Source organism: Puma concolor, chromosome E1 (assembly GCF_028749965.1).
Source record: "Puma concolor isolate L17-30 chromosome E1, mPumCon1.1.hap2, whole genome shotgun sequence".
Classification (NCBI taxonomy): Eukaryota; Metazoa; Chordata; class Mammalia; order Carnivora; family Felidae; genus Puma; species Puma concolor.
Window position 1 is genome coordinate 47,276,094 of NC_141680.1, and position 17,241 is coordinate 47,293,334.

At 36.0% G+C, this 17,241-nt stretch overlaps 1 protein-coding gene across 1 annotated transcript in view; it reads left to right on the forward strand.

Moving 5' to 3' along the window:
- Positions 1 to 724: 724 nt before the first annotated feature.
- Positions 725 to 17,241, forward strand: part of LOC147574458 (EF-hand calcium-binding domain-containing protein 13-like) — a 56,908-nt gene continuing 40,391 nt past the window's right edge. Inside the window, exons 1-7 of the mRNA XM_086685478.1 lie at positions 725 to 731; positions 5,511 to 5,672; positions 6,007 to 6,075; positions 9,466 to 9,606; positions 13,605 to 13,676; positions 14,560 to 14,703; positions 15,154 to 15,225. Of these exons, the coding sequence (XP_086541604.1) occupies positions 725 to 731; positions 5,511 to 5,672; positions 6,007 to 6,075; positions 9,466 to 9,606; positions 13,605 to 13,676; positions 14,560 to 14,703; positions 15,154 to 15,225 (667 nt within the window). The remainder of the gene's footprint in view (positions 732 to 5,510; positions 5,673 to 6,006; positions 6,076 to 9,465; positions 9,607 to 13,604; positions 13,677 to 14,559; positions 14,704 to 15,153; positions 15,226 to 17,241) is intronic.

A 17,241-nucleotide genomic window follows, 5' to 3' on the forward strand; every position in this document is an offset into this window, starting at 1 on the left:
CAGTATTAGTTTATATAACTTGTGTTTGAATTATATGGCAAAGACTGCTAAGTTTACCCCAAACTCAAAGTTATGGGTAGTTTTACTTTGATAGTGCTAGAAAAATATTAGATTATATACTGTTCTCTGAGATTATTCACTAGGTATATCTGACCTGAATTTATTACAATATTATAAACGATGAGAAAATAATTTTTAGAATGCAAATTGGTGCAGCCACTGTGGAAGACAATATGGAGTTTCCTCAAAAAGTTAAAAATAGAACTACCCTATGACCCAGCAATTTCACTACTAGGTATTTACACAAAAGGTACACAAATACTAATTTGAAGGGCCACATGCACCCTGATGTTTATAGCAGCATTGTCAACAATTGCCAAATTATGGAAAAAACCCACATGTCCATGGACTGATGAATGAATAAAGAAGTTATGGTGTATGTATATGTATATGTAATGGAATATTACTCAGCCATCAAAAGAATGAAATCTTGCCATTTGCAACAATGTGGATGGAACCAGACTGGATTATGCTAAGCGAGATAAGTCAGGCAGAGAAAGACAAATACCATATGATTTCACACATGTGGAATTTAAGAAACAAAACGGATGAACATAGGGGAAGGTGGGGGAAAGAGAGAGAAGCAAACCATATAAAGAGTCTAAACTATAGTGAACAAACTGAGGGTTGATGGAGGGAGGTGGGCGGGAGATGGGCTAAAAGGATGATGGGTATGAAGGAGGGCATTTGTTACGTTGAACACTGGGTGTCATATGTAAGTGATGAATCACTAAATTCTACTGAAACCAAGAGTACACTATATGTTAACTAACTAGAATTTAAATAAAAATTTGAAAAATAAAAAGAAGGCAACTTTAAAACTTTTGACCAACCTCGCAAAGTGGATTTTATACCTATCTTTTCTGTTTTTATGTATTCTCAACTACTCTCTTGACTATATTTTTGAGGAGCAAATTTATATTTATTGCAGTATAACTTGCATGTAGTAAAATTCACCTTTTTTTAGGTATATCGTTTTTTGAATTCTTAAAAATAATGTCATGTAACCATTACTAAACAGCACATAGACTGTATCAGCAGAGAAGTTTCTTTGTGTCCTTTTGTAGTCCATCCATTTCGCTAACCCTCATTCCTGGTGACCCCTGATCTATTCTTTGACTCTAAAGTTTTGCCTTTTCTAGGATGTCATGTAAATGGAATCAGAACATATGAAGCTCATCTGAGTCTGGCTTCTTTCACATAGCATATTATACTTTACATTCATCAACTTTTTGCATGCAGTGTGTTTATTTTTATTGATGAGTATTATTCCATTACATGAGTGTAATGTTTGTATATTTACCAATTGATAAACTATTGAGGTTTCCTGGGTTTTGGTGATTATGAGTGAAGCTTCTATAAATATTTATGTACAGGTATTTGTGTGGACATACATTTTCATTTCTCCTAGTTGAATACCTAGAAATGGGATTGCTGGGATAGATATTTAAATTGATAGAAACTGCCAAACATCAATTTATGATAGATAACATCCATTTATGATTAAAAAAAACCTCTCAACAAAGTGTGTATAGAAGGAACATACCTCAGCTTAATGAAGGCCATATACGAAAGGCCACACATGTGCTCAATGGGGAAAAACTGAAAGCTTTTCTTCTAAGATCAGGAACAAGACAAGGATGCCTATTCTTGCCAGTTTTTTTGTTTTGTTTTGTTTACTAAAATATAGTTTACATAAAATGTTATATTAGTTTCAGGCATACAACATAGTGATTCAATAATTCTATGTATTGCTCACTTCTCACCATGATAAGTGTAGTTATCATCTGTCACAATAAAATGTTATTACAGTGTTATTGACTATATTCCCTATGCCGTAATTTTTCTCACTACTTTTTCTCAACTTGTATTCATAGTATTGGAAGTCCTACTGAGAACAATTAGGCAAGAAAAGGAAACAAAAGTCATCCAAATTGGAAAGAAAGAAGTAAAACTGTTACTATTTGCAGATAACACAATATTATATGTAGAAAACCCTAAAGGCCCTATTAAAAAAAAACTGTTAGAACTAATAAACAAATTCAGTAAAGTTGCACCATATGAAATCCAATAGAAAAACCAGTTGCATTTCTATTTGCTAATAAACTATCAGAAAGAAATTAAGAAAACTATCCCATTACAATTGCATTGAAAAGAACAAAATACCTAAGAATAAATTTAACCAAGGAGGTGAAAGACCTGTACACTGAAAACTATAAGACACTGAAGAAAGAAATTGAAGATGATGCAAATGAATGGAAAGATATTCCATGCTTGTGGAGTCAAAGAATTAATAACGTTAAAATGTCCATACTACCCAAAGCGATATACGGGCTCACTGCAATCCCTATCAACATTCCAATGGCATTTTTCACACCTAGAACAAACAATCCTAAAATTTGTGTGGAGCCATAGAAAACCCTGATAGCCAAAGCAATCTTGAGAAAGAGCAAAGCTGGAGCCATCATACTTTCTGATTCCAAACTTTATTACAAAAGTATAGTAATCAAAACTCTATGGTATTGGCATAAAAACAGACATCAGTGGAACAGAACGGAGAGCTCAGAAATAAACCCTTGCATATACGGTCAATTCATTTATGACAAACGAGGCAAGAATATATAGTGGGGAAAGGACAGACTCTTCAATAAGCGGTGTTGGGAAAACTAGACAACCACATGCAAAAGAATGAAACTGGATTCCTATCTTAGACTATGATTAAATACTTGCACTTGTAAGACCTGAAACCATAAGACTCCTGGAAGAGGGGCGCCTGGGTGACTCAGGTAAGTGTCTGGCTTGGCTCAGGTCATGATCTCGCGGTCTGTGGGCGTCGGGCTCTGTGCTGACAGCTCGGAGCCTGGAGCCTGCTTCGGATTCTGTGTCTCCCTCTCTCTCCTCCCCTCCCCAGCTCATGCTCTCTCTCTCTCTCTCTCTCTCTGTCTCACAAAAACAAATGAAAAATGTTTAAAAAAAATTTTTTTTAATGTTTAAAAAAATCTAGGAAAAAACATAGGCAGTAAGCTCTCTGACATCCATCTTGGAAAAAATTTAAAAAAACCCAATTTTATCTATTAATACAATATCATAGGTAAAGTCAAACAACAAATAACAATATGGTAGAAACTATAATGTATATCACAGAAGAAAAATAGAAAAATGGGCAAAAGTCATGGATATATAAATCATAAAAAAGATCTTAAATGGCTTATGAACATATTAAGAGATGTTTGATTTTACTCATAATACGAAATATGCAAATTAAAATGGAGATACAATTTCTCACCCATTATATTGGCAAAAATTGAAAACCTTCACAGCATACTCTGTTAGGTTGTAGAGAAAAAGACGTTTACCTATAGCTGGTGGGCATTTAACATGCTACCATTCTAATGGAGCGAATTTGGCAATGTCTAACAGAACTACATATGCCTTTACCTTTGGACCCAGCAATCCTGCTTCTAGGAATTTTCCCTGAAGATACCTTCCAACAATGTGAAAATATAGATACATAAGATTATTCATTACAGAATTATTTGAGATGGCAAAATAATGAAAATACTTAATGTGTAAACATTGGAGGTTAGTTGAATAAACTTTAGTTTCTATGTACGGTAGAGTATTATACAACTATAAAAAAGAATTTTTTAAAAAGGAGTTTCAGGGGTGCCTGCATGACTTAGTCGGTTAGGCATCCGACTTTGGCTCAGGTCATGATCTCACGGCTCGTGAGTTCAAGCCCCGTGCCAGCCTGGAGTCTGCTTTGGATTCTGTGTCTCCATCTCTCTCTGCCCCTCCCCTACTCATGCTCATGCTCTCTTTCTCTCTCAAAGACATTAAGAAAAAAGAATTTCATACCACTACTTTTTGTACTACTGATTTTATACCTTTCCAGAATTTAAAACTACAAATTTCCCTCTGAGCACTTTCACAGCATCTCACAAAATTTTATATGTTGTGATTTGATTATCACAATATATAAATTTATTTAAAATATTTTCTAATTTACCTTGTGATATCTCATTTGAAACATGAGTTATTTAGAAATGTACTATTTAGGGGCACCTGGGTGGCTCAGTTGGTTAAATGTCCAACTTCGGCTCAGGTCATGATTTCATGGTTCCTGGGTTGGAGCCTCGTGTCGGGCTCTGTGCTGATGGCTCAGAGCCTGGAGCCTGCTTCGGATTCTGTGTCTCCCTCTCTGTCTGCCCCTCTCCCACCCACGCTCTGCCTCTCTCTGTCTCTCAAAAATAAATAAACATTAAAAAAATTAAAGAACTATATTATTTAATTTCCAAATATTTGGACATGTGCTAGGGATCTTGTTACTGATTTCTAATTTAATACACCTTGGTCAGAGAATTTATTTTGTACAGTTTAAATTCTTTTAAATTCATTAAGATTTGTTTTAAAGACTAGCATGTGGTCTACCTAGGTGAATATTCCATGTGCACTTGAAAGAACGTATATTCTGTAGTTGTTGGGTAGTGTTCTATAAATATCATTAGGTTAGATTGTTTGCTAGTTTTGTTGGATATTCTAATTTCTGATTTTTTTTAAACATTAAAATTTTTTTTTTTTTAATATTTATTTTTGAGAGAGAGAGAGAGTACGAGCAGGGGAAGGGCAGAGAGAGAGGGAAACACAGAGTCCAAAGCAGGCTCCAGGCTCTGAGCTGTCAGCACAGAGCCCAACACAGGGCTCTAACTCATGAACTGTGAGATCGTGACCTAAGCCAAAGTCAGACACTTAACTGACTGAGCCACCCAGGCGCCTTTCATTCTTACTGATGTTTATTCTAGTTGTTCTATTAATTACTAAGTGCAAGATTTTCAAATCTGCAGTTCTGATTATGGGTTCATGCATTCCTCCCTTTAATTCTGCAAGTTTTTGCTATATTTGGAAGGCTCTTGTTAGATGCATACACATTTGATATTGTTGCAAAATTTAATGTATATGACCTTATGAAATGTACTTTGTCTGTTGCTCTCTTTTGTCTTATTTTTGCTGCTCTTCTGTTTCTTTCCCCCAGTTTCCTTACTTATATTTATACATTTACGTGTACCTATTGTCACCTATTTTAAATTATTTTAGGTACATAAATAAATACAAATACTGCCTTTTCTCTTAAGTATAATTTTATATCTTGGGAGATTTTTTCCCCACTTTTTTTTTAAATATAAAGGAGACGGGTGCCTGGGTGGCTCAGTCGGTTGAGCGTCTGACTTCAACTCAGGTCATGATCTCGCGGTCTGTGAGTTCGAGCCCCGTGTCGGGCTCTGTGCTGACAGCTCAGAGCCTGGAGCCTGCTTCAGATTCTGTGTCTCCCTCTGTCTCTGCCCCTCCCCAGCTCATGCTCTGTCTTTCTCTCTCTCTCTGTCAAAAATAAATAAACATTAAAAAAAATTAAAATATAAAGGAGAAACATGAAAATTCCTTTCTAACTGAAGGTGATTATCTCTTCCCAGGAAATAAAAATCAATTTTACAACATCAACATTTACAAAAATGAACTTAAAGACATTCCTGTACTTCAGCAAAATTTAAATGCCATTGGAATCTATCTAACAGATGATAAAATAAAGGAGACTTTGGATAACACTAATCCTAACGGTGAGTAATTATTTCAATTTAAAATAACAAATTTTGCGTATTTCAGAAGTTTCACTCTAAATGCCAAAGGAAATATACTGCCATATATCTTTTAAAAGAGAAATTAAAAATTGTTTCTTGTCTATCAATTTATGGGTTTTTATCAGAGGAAATGATGTTCAAAGTGCATCTCTGACAGCTTTATTTTAGGTCTATTCTGCATATCACATGTGTCACAATAGGATTATCAGTCCTCTCCATTATTTTTGTGTTTATAGCTCTGGTGTTATAACATCAAATGGTCCTTTTTACAATAATATCTAAATTCTTTCTTTTTTTTCTTTTTTAAAAAAAGATGAAGTGGTGAGTTTTAAGGATTTCATCAGAGAATTGAACAACAGTGATGAATTTACCGAGTGCCACAGTAAGTATGAAATTCAAAATGCATATGAACAGGAACTTCATTTTTGGGGGTTGGTGTATGTATAGGTATGTGCGTATATAGACTTTATATATACTCTACCAAACCCCCCTTTTATGCATTTTCTCATTTAAACTCAGTTGATGTTGTAAACTCTAGGTTTTCACACATAGATACATATTTTTCATACTGTAATATTCTTGCATTATTTAAAAAAATTTCTGTTGTCTCTCTTTCTTCCTTGTCATGTGTTTTATTGCTATATTCTTTCTTTTGTCCTTCCTAATGCTGATGGGGTTATCCATCTTATAATCGAAGTAATCAAGTTTGGTTTTTTAAATCACATCTAATGACTTTTCCCCTCTGTATTCTTATCTTTCTTGTTTATTTCTTCATATATATATTTTTTTTACATTTGCTCTCTATCTCCTTGTGAAAAACATTGGACAGATGCTTAACTTTTATCGGTTTGTTTTGAAATTTCAGCACAGTTCTATCATGGGGACACTAAAACAGCCTTGGACCACAGACATTGAGATTGAGAATTGTAGTCCTAAAACTGGGGTTTTAAAAGAAGTATTGAAATAAGTGGATTCTCTCTAAAGAATCTGTACTTGGGATGCAGTTCCACTCACTATCTCAGGATAAGTTTGGTGGGAACCTTGACAAATTAATTCTATATTCATTATAGAAGATTATAGATCTATGAATAGCTAAGACCCTTTTGGGAAAAAAAAGATAAAGATCTTGCTTTGTCAAATGTTAGTACATAGCATAATGCTGTTTTAATATAGACCTGTGAAAATAGACCAGTGCATCACAATATAGAACCCGGTAGAGACTTCTATTAATGGGAACTCGGAATGTGATAGAAATGACATCATCAGTTAGTGGGGAAAAGATGTATTATTTAGCTTCTGATTTGAGAAAATTGTCTTACAATGCAGAGAAAATGAAGTAGAATCCCTATGTCATACCATATACAAAAATAACCTTCAAAGAATCAAATGAATGTTAAAATGGATCTCAAAGATTAAACTATAAAGCTGATGGAAGAAAATGTAAGAAAAACTATTGTGCCTTGTGGTTATGGATGCCTTCGTAAAGATGTTACTCCCCAAAAGCACAACCATGGGGTAAAAAAGGATTTGATTACATCAGAATTAAGGATTTCTGGTAAATGAAGGACTCTAAAACATGTAACAGACTGGAAGAAGATAATTACAAGATAACTAACAAAAAAATTAATATCTCAAATATAAGGAAATTCTGCAAATCAAGAGTAGAAAGAAAGAAATCAACTGGAAAAATAAGTAAGGATATAAGACTTAGTATACAGGAGGAGAAACCCACATAGCTAAATATGTGTATGAAGAGAGTTGGCAATACTCACAAATTGCTAGTGAGTAGGTAAAATGGTACAGCATTCCAGATTGCAATCTAGCAGTACTTGTCAAATTCAGTATGCATATTTCTTATGATCCAATAATTCTATTCTCAGATAAATAGCCCAGAGAAGTTTCTTGTAGAGACATGTACAGGGATGCTCCCTGCAACATTATGGGAGGAAAGAAGTGAAAACAATCTATGAGTCCATGATTGGGGAAATGGTTGAATAAAATATGGTCCATACATACACGTCATAACAGTAAACTAGATTTACATTTGCACCAGAGAGAGACCTCAGTAATAATACGGTTCCATGAAAAAAGGAAAAAATGGAATAAGTGCATAACAAAGAATGCTTTATATAAGCTGGATTTCTACTAATGCCCATAAAACACAACCATATTTATATCTATTTCCAGGTAAACACTGAATTCTAAATAGAAAGATGAGATTGAAATAGACGGATTGAAAGAAATTGAGAAAGAGATTGAGATTGAAGTGACAATATTAACAAAGTTGACTTCAGAAACAGATTAGAGTACTCTGTATCCTAAAAACATACACATTCTTTTCAAATACTTATGGAATATCCACAAAAATAGATGATGTATTTAAGCCACAAATAAAAATTTCAGTGAATTCTAAAAATCAGAAGTCATTCAGACCACATAGTCTGATCATGATGTTGTGACATTAAAATTATTTGTGAAAGAAAGGAAAAGTGTTGCTTTTAAGATGAAAAACAAATTGCCTTGTAAGTAATTCCTTGCTTGAAGAATAAAAGAAACCTGAAAGATTTTAGAAATGATGACAGTGAAAGCACTATGTATCAAATTATACAATCAAAGCACTATGTATCAAATTATACAATTATACAAGTATACAATCAAATAATTATTATAAGAATAATCTCTCTTTTTCGGAGAGAGAGTGTGTATGGGGGGGGGTGCAGAAAGAGAGAAGGAGAGACAGAATCCCAAGCAGGCTCCTTGCTGTCAGCGCAGCTGACATGATCATGACCTGGGCCAAAATGAAGAGTGGGACGCTTAACCGACTGAGGCACCCAGGCGCCTCCAGAACAATGTATCTTAAACGTTCAGCTTACAGAGCTAACCAGCAGCATAAACAACAAAAGAGCAGTGCAATCCCCCTGAAAAGTGCTAGTCAGGAGCTAACAAAGTGGAAAGTTGAAGTTAGTGAAATAGAACACACACACACACACACACACACACACACACGCACGCGCACTTATCCATATAACCAAAAGTTGGTTCTTTCAAAAGACTAATAAAGAACTCTTTAGGAAGTATGATGAAGGGGAAAAAATAGGGAGGACATAATAAAGAAGACAGTTGTAACTTGGATACAAGGGAGATTAAAAGATATAAATGAATAACACTTAAGTTAGTAAAGCAACAAATTATTGGCATGTCATCAACAACACTGTCATTCTTTCCAAATGTTTAGATAAAGACAGAAAGGGCTGCCTTTTTTTAATGTTTGTTTATTTATTTTTGAGAGAGAGAGAGAGTGAGCGAGCATGAGTAGGGAAGGGGCAGAGAGAGAGAGAGTGCCAGATCTGAAGCTGGCTCTGCGCTGGCAGCACAGAGCCTGATGTGGGGCTCGAGCTCACAAACCGTGAGATCAAGACCTGAGCCAAAGTCAGACACTTAACTGACTGAGCCACCCAAGTGCCCCCTTTTGTTTCCCCATCATGGCACTATTTTCTTAGAGATAATTTTGGTATTTTGTTGTTTTGTTTAGCTTCCTGTGTTGAACTAGTAAGGTAAACTATTTCAGTGTGTCTTGTTTTCTGATATAAGCATTGTAAACCTATAAATGTTGTAGAGCTTTCAGTTTGGAGAATATTTCAGAGAGACAAAAATCTCTCAAGACTGGGTATTCTAGAAAATGAATACATTTCACCCAAATCAAGTTGTTATGTGCTTCTCTGGATAGACTGACCAACTAGATATCTTTGTATTTTGTCATGTCTCTGTTTAGGAATAGAAGATGCATGTAACGTTGTTAATAGTGTCTTTGATAGGAAAGTTGAAGTTAAAGACCTTTTATCTGCGTTGGAGGGCCTGGAGAAACCTTTAAATGAAGAAAAACCTGAGGTGTTACTGAACTCTGAAACAGATGGTGAGTTCTTGAGTTACCTCTCAGTTTTCCTGTTTAGACTTTACGTGTTCATGCTGGCTCATTTTTTTTTTTTTTTTTTAAGAATACTAATACCAGAGGTTTAGGAAGATTGTTATGGGACTGCTATGTTTATAAATTGGTTACTGAGAATTGTTGTAACCCTTTTGGAAAGTGTGTGGATACTCTTCTTTATTTGGAGAAGACTAGTAGAAACAAGTACTGTTTTTATCCAGGTTTTAAAATCGGATACTTCTTGGGGCGCCTGGGTAGCTCAGTCAGTTAAGCGTCCAACTCTTGATTTTGGCTCAGGTCATGATCTCATGGTTTGAGATCACGATCTCACAGTGCTCTGCACTGACAGACGGAGCCTGCCTGGGATTCTCTCTCTCTCTTTGCTCTCTGCCCTTCCCCTGTTCTCTCCCTCTCTCTCTCCCTCTCAAACATAAATAAATAACCATTAAAAAATGTTTAAAAAGATGTTTTCAAACATTTTAAAAAATAAATAAAATCAGATACTTCTTTTTTAAAGATTTTTAAAAATGTTTTTATTTATTTTTGAGGGAGAGAGAGAGTGGAGGAGGGTCAGAGAGATGGAACACAGAGTCTGAAGCAGGCTCCAGGCTCTAAGGTGTCAGCACAGAGCCTGACGCGGGGCTCAAACTCATGGACCATGAGATTATGACCTGAGCTGAAGTCGGATGCTTGACGACTGAGCCACCCAGGCGCCCCACCTTTTTTCTTTTTAGGTCATTTATGCTAGTGGTTTTTCAATTTTAATAACTCTTAACTAATTCCTGGCTTTCTGATCCTCTCTATCGTGTGTGTTTATTGTTTCCTCAATTTATGTTTTCATCTGTATCATTATCTTCTCTACCATTGATTTTGTGACATTTTGTATATATATTTCACATATAGAATGAAATGATCACATCGATAGATCTAGTTAACACGTCACCATGCATAGTTTAAAAAAAGGGTTTTTTTCTTATGTTGAGAAATTTTAAGATTTACTCTCTGAGCAACCTGCAAATATGCAATACAGTATATTTTTGGATATATATGTATTTTCTATTCTTTTAATTTCACTCTTTCTGTACTCTTCTAAAAAAAAGATAAATTTGAAAACATGTAAGGGAAACTAAAATTTGAAAAGAAGGAAACAGGACATAAAGAAATTAAAAATATAATAATTAAAATTAATTAGCAGACAACAATATTAGCAGATTAAACATGGTTGAAGAGAGAAATATGAAATGCAAAGGAGTTTGAAGAAATTATACAGAATGCAGCATAGAAAGACAGAGTTGGAATATAGGAAAGAGGTTAGGGGCGCTGGGTGGCTCAGTTGATTGAGCATCAGATTTCTGCTCAGGTCATGATCTTGTGGTTTGTGAGTTAGAGCCCTGCATTGGGCTCACTGCTGGAAGCATGGAGCCCTCTTCAGATCCTCTGTCTCCCTCTCTGCACATCTCCTACTCTCTCTCTCCCCCAAATAAGTAAACATTAAAAAAAAAAAAAAAGAAGAAGAAGCTAAAAGGAAGGCAGAATGAAGAGGTCTACTTATTATGGCAATCAGTTTGAAATATATATGTGTATCTGATTACGTTATATATTAGTTACAGCTAATATAATGTTACATCTCAGTAAAGCTAGAAAAAGAAAGAATGAAAAGATGAGATATATATCCACACAGGAGAGAAGAGACAGAGTGGTTGCAGAGAAAATATTTGGAGAACTATAGCTGAGAATTTTCCAGAATGAGAAAGACCTAAACCTACCAATACAAGAATTCCAGTGAATCCCACATAGGATGAAAGGAAATCCATACATAGGGTTATCATGATGAAACTGTGACATACCAAACAGAAAGAAAAATCTTAAAGGTAGCTAGAGAGAAAAGTCAAATTATCTATAAAGGAGGAACTTTTTCTTATTCTTGATATTTTTTTCTGGGTCTTGAAATCTAGAGAAACATTTTTGTAAATTGAGGATAACCACCCCACGTTCCCCTCCACTTTGGGAGGAACTTAGGCTTTGTCTGAGCCTTTGAAACTACAAACTAAAATTCATCCAATTTTGTTTTGTTTTTGTTTTGTCTTTGGCAAACACTCTTTGGGTAAAAACAGTCGCCGTGTTTCTGGATTACAGCCTTTCATCAGTTGTTTGGTCTGGGAATTTCTTACTTTCTTGGCAGCACATTGATGAATTCAAGATTTAAAAAAAAATTTTTTTTAACGTTTATTTATTTTTGAGACAGAGAGAGACAGAGCATGAGTCGGGGAGGGTCAGAAAGAGAGAGGGAGACACAGAATCTGAAACAGGCTTCAGGCTCCGCACTGTTAGCACAGAGCCCGACGCGGGGCTCGAACTCACGGACTGTGAGATCATGACCTGAGCCGAAGTCGGACGCTTAACCGACTGAGCCACCCAGGCGCCCCAAGATTTTTTTTTTATAGCAATAATTTTATTTCGAATTTTTAGTTGTTTTTAGTAGGAGGGCTGATCCAGATATCTAGCTACTAAATACCAGGAATTGAAATCATTTTTTTCTTTCAATTAAATTAAATCAGACCCTGGGGGCAGGGTGGCTGATTATTGGCACCCTCTCCCATTCCAAAGTCACACCATAATGTGGGAAACAGAGGAAGAGCTTTTAAAACTTCCTTGCATTGTGTTTCTACTGATGCTTTGTTGTTGGAGCCTGTGGTAATCCTGCATCTGTGTGAAGGGAAGCTCCCACAGGGTAATTCTCACTCTTTCCCATCAAACCTCTAGTCTGTCAACCCCTCCCTGTCCCTCTCTTTCCTTCTGTCTCTGTCTCCAGACAAACTCTTCCTCTCTATTTAGGCATTTGGCATATTTTCTTCAATGACTTTAGGTTTTTGCAAACACAGTCCCTACAAAAACTCTCAGTCTACAAAAATCTCAGGAGTGAGGAAATATTTAAGGCCAAGCTAACTGCTTCGAATAGGAAAGATGGGTCAAATTATCCTGCCACTTCAAGAGGTATAGTGCCATAGATCCAATATTTGCTATTTAGGTAAATTACAATAGACTTCAATAGAGAAGGGTAACTTTTGAATCAGGCTCTGCAGAGTCCGCTAACTCAAATGCCTGCAGTAGCCAGGCACGTAATGCAAAATTAATAAAATGAGTTGGTTATAAGACAAAAGGAAGGGGTGTGGACTGTAGGGTAACTTGAGAGCACGTGTCCTAGATGAAGATAGTTAAATTCAAATGGAAAGAAAACCCCCCACTCCCTAGGACAATGAACATGACTGAATCTCAGCTATATTCAGTCTGTGGGCTACCAGCCTATGATCCCTGAAGCAGGCTTCTGTAGGAGTGGGAAGACAATCTTTTCCTTCTACCCTTCTAGGTTCTCAGCTGGAGCCCTATAACAAAAGACAGATCAACAAGAGAAAAGCATTCAAATTTAATGTAAATTTTACATGAAAGGGGAATATTCATAAGGAGTTGTTAAACCTGAATGTTTTGGTGTTAGCTTTGATGAAGCGTGGAAAGTGGTAGAAAACTGTGATGGGACAAAATGATATGAGCTGAGGGTGGTCAACCAGAGGAAACTTAGTAAGGTCTGTTCGTTCAGATTCCTCTTGGTGTCCCTCCAACCCTCAGTCTTCAGAGATAAGGATGCACCCTCCCTCTGGGTATAGCAAGGGCATCTCTCACATGAGTGTCTTATGACCTGCCTCGGGGCAGGGGATGGGGAGGTCTGAATCCTAACTGTACCTTGCAATTCCCAGATTGTGTTTCCTTGCATTCCCTGTTTGTGTGTGTGTATATGTGTGTGTGTGTGTGTGTGTGTGTGTGTGTGTGTGTGTGCGTGCACACGCACATGCTCATAATCTAAGTGTATTTCTTACCATGCATTATGGTCACAGAAGTTTGAAAGCTGAATGAAATTGAAACAATACCAGATCCCTGCTTTAATGAGCTTAAAATCTATTTAAATTCCATTTTATTTCTTAACTTTGCAGAAAGTAAAAAGATCTTAAAAGATGTAATTGATGTTTTCACTAATTCACCTAAACCATCAACACCATTCGATAGTAAGTATAGTAAAAGAATGAAAATTAAAAGTAAATTTCTAAGATAATTCAATGGTATTCTTTTTCTAAAATATGGTTTGTTTTCCCCTGTATTTTTAATTCCTTAAGTTTTCTTTGCTGTATCAAGATGTTATAATCTGCTTTCTTATTCCTTATCATATTTAAGGAATAAGATATCTGTGCTTTGACTGTAATGAATTATTTAGAATTACATTCCTAGAATATGCTTTCTTAAAGCAAAATAGTTGGTCTCAGTATATGCTCCAGTATAAGGTACACATTTTCTCTAATACAATTTTCTCTCACCTCCAATAATTTCCATATGCTTCTTTTTCTCACCTATAGTGAAACGTTAAAAAAAAGTACAAAAAAAAAAAAAAAGGATTTACTGCATGTAATACTAGTAGGTAGGCTAGCAAGAAAGAGAGGCTTTCTGATGCCTAGGATAGGGTGTGACTGTTTTTCAGTGCATAACAGATTTATATTTTTCAGTTTTCCTTTTGCCAACTAGCTGGGTTCTATTTTTGATATTTGACTTCATTCTAAGAGCTATTTATTATCAAGCTGTTCTTGAAATGCTTTACAGTCTATGAAAGACTGGAGCATGTAGTAGAAAAACCTTTGAGGAGAAATAGTTAATAAATAAAAGCAAACTTCTACAAAATGTTGCAGAAACTCAACTTTTAGCTGGCTAGGGGTATGTTAAATTTTGCTTATTGTTTAAGTGACTTCTGAAAACAAAGCCCACTGACATGTTTTGAAAGCCCTCTAACTCAGAATTCCTTTTGTAATGCATCTACTCTGTGCAGGTTAGGGTGTTAAGTCTAAAAAAGGGCTTTGCTTCAACTTCCTCATCAGTTCTCTATTCTTGACATGTTTACAGATTTATTTAAAGAGATTACAACTCTTGATAAGATCAGAAATGATAAGATGCCTATAAATGAGCTGAGGTCCCAACTCTGGAACGCTAGAATTCTATTAAGCAACAAGACGTTCCAGGAAATTCTGGGTCAAGCATCTATTGATGGTGAGTCCTTTTTAAAAGAAAAATCTCTGTTGAAGTCCTAGTTTTACTGTGTGCTTGGGATATGTTTTATATATGTATGTTTTAGATAAACTAGGTCTTAGAAACATAATGAGAATGTAGGCATACTGAGAACAAATTAAAATTAATATTTTTTTACTCTTGGAAATATTTTTAAGAGTCACACTCTGTCTGGCATCACATTTGTAAAATGCATACATCAATATTTAATTAAGACAAATAATACGGTTAGAATTTTTTCTTGTTTTAAGGGAATAGATTCGTGGTAAAATTCTTTTAAATTGATTAGTTTTTATCTGGCTAATTTTCAGACATTAACAAAATTTGTCCCCCCCCCCCCCCCCCACACCATTCCCTGTCATGGTTATTTTAATGATGATTATTCACATTGACACCTTTGCCATTTTGTAATCCTTATACTTTACTTTTTAGAAAATAGTGAAGTAAGTCTCAAACAAATGTTGGAGGCTTTGAACACAAATAAGCCAGCTCCTGAATTTGAAGGTGGGTCATATTTCCCATTGCCTTTTGTTATTATTAAACAGTATTGTGAGCTATAAATGATATTCAAAAGCTGTATATTTTTATAATTGAAAGTACACAGTTTGACATATGCACACACCTATAAAACTGTCATCACAATCAAGGTAATGAACACATCCCTGACCCGCAAAACTGCCTCATGCTCCTTTGTAATCTCTCCTGCCTTTTTCCCATCCTGTTCCTCATCCGTAGGCAACCACTGATCTGCTTTTTGCCAGTATAGATCCATTGGCATTTACCAGACTTTTATAAAATTCTTTTTTGCTAGATGCTTTCATTCAGCATAATTATTTTGAGATTCATCCACGTAGCATGTATCAGCAGTTCATTCTTGTTTATTACTGGCATAGCACTCCATTTTACTGATACACTGAAGTTTATCTACTTACCTGGTGAGGCTCGTTAGGCTATTTCCAGTTTGGGGCTCTTATAAATAAAGCTGTTATGAACAGTTGTGTACAATTCATTGTATGAATATATGCTTTTCCTTTCTCTTGAGTAGTTACCAAAGATTGGGTGGTTCACATGGTAGGTGTATGTTTAACTTTTTAAGAAACTGCCAACTGGTTTCCAAAGTGGCCACACCATTTTACATTTCCACCAGCAGTGTATGAAGAGGTCCAATTCCTCCATATCCTCGGGAATGCTTGGTGTAGTCAGTCTTTTTAATTTTAATCATTCTAATAAGTGTGTAGTAGTATCTCATTGTGGTTTTAATTTATGTTTCCTCACTGATTAATGATGTTGAGCATCTTCTCCTGTGCTTATTTGTCATCTGTGTATCTTCTTTATAAAGTGTCTGTACAGATCTTTTGCCCGTTTTTAAAGTTGGATGGGGGGGCGCCTGGGTGGCGCAGTCGGTTAAGCGGCCGACTTCAGCCAGGTCACGATCTCGCGGTCCGGGAGTTCGAGCCCCGCGTCGGGCTCTGGGCTGATGGCTCAGAGCCTGGAGCCTGTTTCCGATTCTGTGTCTCCCTCTCTCTCTGCCCCTCCCCCGTTCATGCTCTGTCTCTCTCTGTCCCAAAAATAAAATAAATAAACGTTGAAAAAAAAAATTAAAAAAATAAAAAAATAAAGTTGGATGGGTTTTGGGGCGCTTGGGTGGCTCAGTCGGTTAAGCCGCCGACTTCGGCTCAGGTCATGATCTCGCAGTTCGTGAGTTCAAGCCCCGAGTCAGGCTCTGTGCTGACAGCTCAGAACCTGGAGACTGTTTCGGATTCTGTGTCTCCCTTTCTCTCTCTGACCCTCCCCTGTTCATGCTCTGTCTCTCTCTGTCTCAAAAAAAAAATAAACGTTAAAAAAATAAAAATAAAAAAAAATAAAGTTGGATGGGTTTTTTTGTATTTCTGTTTGTATTCTGGATACATGTCCTTTATGAGATATATACTTAGCAAATATTTTCTCCGAGTCTTCTACTGAGCACATTTTTCTCTGAGTGTCTTCATTTTCTTAAGTGTCTTTAGAAGAGCATTAATTTTAATTTTGATGAAGTCCAGTTAATTAGTTTTTTTTTTCTTTTATATATTGTGCTTTTGGTGTCACATGTATGAAAACTTTGCCTCACCCAAGGTTACAATTGTTTTATTATATGTTTTCTTCTAAAAGTTTTATGGGTTTTGGTTTTGCATTAAAAAATATTTTTTTAAATATTTTTATTTATTTTTGAGAGAGAGAGAGAGAGAGAGAGAGAGAGCAAAGCACAAGTGGGGGAGGGGCAGAGAGAGAGGGCGACAGAATCCAAAGCAAGACTCCAGGCTCTGAGCTATCAGCACAGAGCCTGAGGCGGGGCTCAAACTCACCGGGAGATCATGACCTGAGCTGAAGTCGGCTGCTTAACTGACTGAGCCACCCTGGCACCTCTGGTTTTGTATTTTAGCTCTGTGATCTATTTTGAGTTAATCTTTGTATGTGAAATAAAGTATGGATCAGAGTTCCTTTTTGTTTTGTTTTGTTTTTGCATATGGACCTTCATTTGTT